At 35.9% G+C, this 5011-nt stretch overlaps 1 protein-coding gene across 1 annotated transcript; it reads left to right on the forward strand.

The window, feature by feature from the left end:
• The first annotated feature begins 2131 nt into the window (after positions 1 to 2131).
• On the forward strand, positions 2132 to 4563 carry LOC149946542 (uncharacterized). The gene is made up of 5 exons (XM_090170804.1): positions 2132 to 2552; positions 2607 to 3653; positions 3704 to 3864; positions 3940 to 4029; positions 4330 to 4563. The coding sequence occupies exons 1-5, from the start codon at positions 2132 to 2134 to the stop codon at positions 4561 to 4563; spliced, it is 1953 nt and encodes a 650-aa protein (XP_090026930.1).
• The last annotated feature ends 448 nt before the right edge of the window (positions 4564 to 5011 follow it).

Consider the following 5011-nt stretch of genomic DNA (forward strand, 5'->3'; position numbering starts at 1 on the left):
ACTAGTACGGACAGTTTCAGTAATTTAATCGAGTGTTTTTATTTTGTCTCGGTTGGCCAAGGTGGTACTTTGAGCGAGACAAGAATTAAACACGTGCCTACGTTTATTTCACTGCCAAGTTATGTTAACTCTGATTATTGAAACTCGTTTATTATGCTTTTAAGGTAAAAGAGTAAATCTAAACAGAGTAGATAATATATTTCAATCTAAACAATATATGCACCTATAAATAAAATAAACAAGCCGGGCCACGCTTTTCGAGAACGAAAGAAAACTTTAAAGTCGGGAGGTTGAAATGGTCCCATGATAAGGTAATGCTGCCATCTACATCGTTTTTAGGAACTAATTCTTGATATTTATGCTTGTCTTTCGTCCGCTACGTTGTAACTTTTATGATTTGTTCACTCTTTATACATTCTTAAGAAAACGTTTTATCTTATATTGACATTTTTCTTAAATTAACTTCGTTAATTATTTAACTGATATTGTATCATTAGAATCGTTACAGCTAAGCTAAGAAAACTTGTCTCTTCTAATATTAGCCATTCTCTTTGAAATTTTTTACGGTTGTACAAAGGATTTTAACTCAGTAAAACACTTAGGACGCGCAAGGTCTAGCATATTACTTCAGAGCATATCACTTGTCGATAAATAAGTCCAGTTTATGACGTTTATGGGAATATAATTACAGATCTTGCCCGTTATTTGATTTCACTACTTTTATGGCCTAGAGTAATATAGGACGTGACGTTTTTGTTTAAAGGACCTTGCAATTTTTAACCGAATGGTTTATGGGTGGATTTTACGCCTTTTGGTTTATAGCAATAGAAGTGAAGTTATTATAATACCTTCAAACGTAACAAAGCGGAAATAATATTTATAAACAAAATTGGAAAGTGAACTTTCACCTATTTGGAATATTGAGAACTGCCTAGCTCTTTCGCCAACATTGTATACGTTTAGATATTGTTTTCTTTAATATTTTGAAAATGTGACGTCATTATGCTCTTTAAATCATTTTTTAAAGTTAATAAATAAGCTTGTACGATTGTTATTAAACTTTACACGTTTTCAACGTGTTTATTACTCATTGGCATCGTTTACCGCCCTCTGGCGGCACACTGCCCACCCTGACACTGGTGAGACACTTCGAACTCACTGCACCTCTTTCACTTAGAAACAACCTATAAATCATTAGCATTCGAATGTTTAATCTATTTCCCTTGAACAAGATAGGAAGTAGTTTACATCTGCCCCAATACTAGTTTTGGGTGACGTAGGGTACGCGACGATAGTATTAATAGTTGTAGACTAAACTAAGGCTTGGTTCAATAGAAAACAGAGTATTTAAATACGGAGCAGCTACAAAAGAGCGAGAAATGGCTTGTTTCAATAGAAAACCGGGTAATTAAATACGAAATAAATACAAAAGAAACATAATTTTTTATTTCAATGAAAAACAGTAATGTGCATTCGGAGAAGCTACAAAGGGCCAAAGACGGCTGGTTTCAATGGAAAACAACGTAATTAATAACGAATATGCTACAAAAGAACCAGAAATTGCTAACCTAACCTAACCCTAACTTAACCTATTCTAACCTAAACCTAACCTATTCTAACCTAAACCTAACCTAACAAGCCTTGAAACGAGCCATTTCTCACTCTTTTGTAGCTGCTCCGTATTTAATCAATATGAACATCAATATTCTAGTCTACAACTATTAATGCAATCGTCGCGAACCCTACGTCACCCAAAACTAGTATTGGGGCAGATGTAAACTACAGTCACAAGATCTGTTATTATATTCCCATTACGTCATAAACTGGACTTATTTATCGACCAGCCCTATGGCGGACAGCCCCCACCCTGACACTCGCAAGACGTTTGTTGTCGAACTGAGCGCCCCCTTTTACCTACAATCCACCTATAAATATGTTGCATACATAGTTTCCAAGTATATCCGTCATAGCGGGCATTTTTTCCTTTAAGACAATTTTTTCGAACACAGCACCACTTTTTCACCTTGAATCAACCATCAATCAATATCAAAGTCGAGGTGCTCCTCACATTCATTTTATTTTATGGATAAAAAACGCACCGAAAATTGGCGAAGCGTCTGATAAGGACGTTATGGACTTTATCCAAAAACATTGCACTTGTGCGTTGCCAGATAAAACTAGTAGCCCAACGTTGTACGATTTAGTATCCAAGTATCAATGGCACAAATGCAATCCAACTTGTTTGAGGAGGAAAAAAATTGGTGAAGCGTTTGTAACGCGTTGTCGCTATAAATTTCCAAAAGAAGTTACTAGTATCGTTAAAGTGAATAAAGTTGATACCACTATAAGACATCATGTCTCGGGTAAATCATTGATAAAACTTTATTCACTGCCTAGAACCGAAGCTGAAAAACAAATTAATGACTATAACCCTGTATTGCTTTTGGATTTCAAAGGTAACATGGACATTCAGTTTGTTGCGGATGAGAAAATGGCTATTGCGCGTTATATAACTTTGAACATTACGAAAAAAGAGAAATCTGACAAAGAAAGTTATTGGAATGAGTTAGCGAATTAAGATCTTCGTAGTTGTCTTTGGTCTTTAGGCGTTAAAGCGATTTCACATCGAGAAATTGGCAGTTACGAGGCAGTTGATCGTTTAACTCATCAGCATTTGTATGGAAAATCAGATAGTTGCGTATTTGTAAATACTGCCCCTAAAGAACAAAGAAAGCGCTTAATTAAGCGATATAAGGATTTGCAATCATTAAGAGATAATGAGCCGGAAAGCACAGATATTTTTATGAAACAACTTTTCGATGATATTTATCCTAATCGCCCTGACAGTCGAGAAGACACTTGTTTGTATGACTCGGCGCGATTCTATTATCGTGTTTCACTAAAACCTAACTCAAAGAAACCGTCTGGAATATTGGAATTAAAGAAAGGAGTGGGTTTCGTGAAAATGAGGGTAAAGCCCTTTCTCGTTCAACATCCGAAACACGATCCAACTAAATCTGAATCAGATGCTGAAAAATTCTGCCACGGCATGTTGATCCTGTTTTTACCTTGGAGAGACGAGACTTCTTTATTAGGCAATTTTATGTCTTTTAAAGATTCTTTTGAAAGCCATTTACCGAAGTTAAAAGAGATGATGAAGTATCATGAAAAGTTAAATACGTTATTAGACGCTGAAAAAGCACTAGAAGAAGCATTGGCTAAAAATACACCACCTAACGGGCAAAATAACTTTGTGGAAGATCTCACTGATAATCCGATTGAAAGTAGAGAATTAATAGAAGCTGAAAAGGCAATGAAAGAAGTGACCTCAGTTGTTAATGAAAATTTAATTTTAACCCCTGAAAGTATTGTTGATAAACTTATACCTTTGTTTGCAGATCAAAGGAGTATACTTGAAAATATTGTAAAACATTTCTGTGGCTTAGATCCACCAAAAGAAGGTTTATTGGTATTTGTTAGTGGATACGGAGGAACTGGAAAGAGTTTCTTGATAAAAACTCTGAGAATAGTTCTGTGTAGCCATCTTCAGGACCCCCTTTGTGTGGGTTTGGCAGCTCCTACCGGATTGGCTGCTCATGACATAGGAGGGGTTACCTTACATCGTTTGTTGATGCTGCCGGCAAAACAGCAAAGTATTATAAATTGGGTCCCGACTGTTTGCGTGTTATGAGAAATGCTTTAGGTCGTTTGAAGCTACTTATAATCGATGAAATTTCGATGGTGTCTTCAGCTTTGCTCGCTTACATTCATTTGAGATTTTGCGAGATAACTGGAAAAGAGGAACCATTTGGTGGAATTCAATTAGGAGACTTGTTGCAATTACAGCCTGTAAAAGGGGATCCGGTATTTTCAATTTTATCCCATATAGAAGCTCGTATACTTATTGGTTCAGTTGGTGGTTCTAATCTATTTCGTCAGTGTTTCAAGTTTGATGAATTAACAATTAATAAGAGACAGGAAAATGACCATGCTTATGGAGAAATGCTTGCTAGAATACGGGTGGGTGAGGTAACATAACGTGATGTTGAAGTTTTGAAAACGCATTTAATTCCCAGAGCGGACAATGTTGAAGAGATTGCTGACTATTATGACATGTTGTCTAAAGAAGGGAAAAAACCAGTTTGTTTATTACCAACTAACAAAATGTGCGACACTATAAATAATATAATGCTACAAAAATGTGGTAATCCTATTTTAGAAATAATGAGTGTTGACCAATGTCATGGTCACCAAGAAATACAAAAAACTGGGAAAAATCAGTTAAAGAAATTGGAAAGTAATATCTCTGTTACAGTTGGTTTGGAATAGAGATGGTTGCTTTGCGTCGAAGCTCGAATAATGCTGAGGAGAAATTTAAATATGGAAAAGGGGCTTGTTAATGGAGCCATGGGTACTGTGAAAGCTATTAAAACCAACGCAGAAGGAATTATTTCTGAGCTATTTGATAATCATGCCATAGAAGAGAAAATTGAAAGAGTTAGGGTGACGTTCGAAATTATGACAAATGTTTCTGTTCTAAGATCTCAGTTTCCTGTGGTTTAAGCGTACGGAGTTACCATTCATAAAAGTCAAGGTATGAGTGTAGAATGTGCCCTGATAAACATTGGAGCCAGTGTTTTTCAAAGTGGAATGGCGTACGTGGCTCTTTAGACGGTGTCCATTTACTTGATTTAGATCCTTCCAAAATATTTGCAGATTGGAAGGCTATATCAGAGTATAATCGCCTCAGAGCTGAGTTTAGGCCAGATTTGCCTCAAATAGGGTTGTTTAAAAAGAAGAAAACTAAATCAAATTTTGTAATACCTGTTGAGGTATTACAACAATCGGGCAACGACATCGATATGTGTGCTGAACTTGATTCTTCTAGAACTATGGTGCCTAAAAGCAAAAGTACATATATTCCGAGTGAAGTTCCTTGTCTTACATTGAAAGGTTTCATCAATAACGATAACTCTCGCTATGCTATATCTATTTTGCAAGTTCTTTTATA

This window comes from Leiobunum rupestre, chromosome 4, assembly GCF_980474605.1.
Source record: "Leiobunum rupestre chromosome 4, qqLeiRupe1.1.hap1, whole genome shotgun sequence".
Taxonomy (NCBI): Eukaryota; Metazoa; Arthropoda; class Arachnida; order Opiliones; family Sclerosomatidae; genus Leiobunum; species Leiobunum rupestre.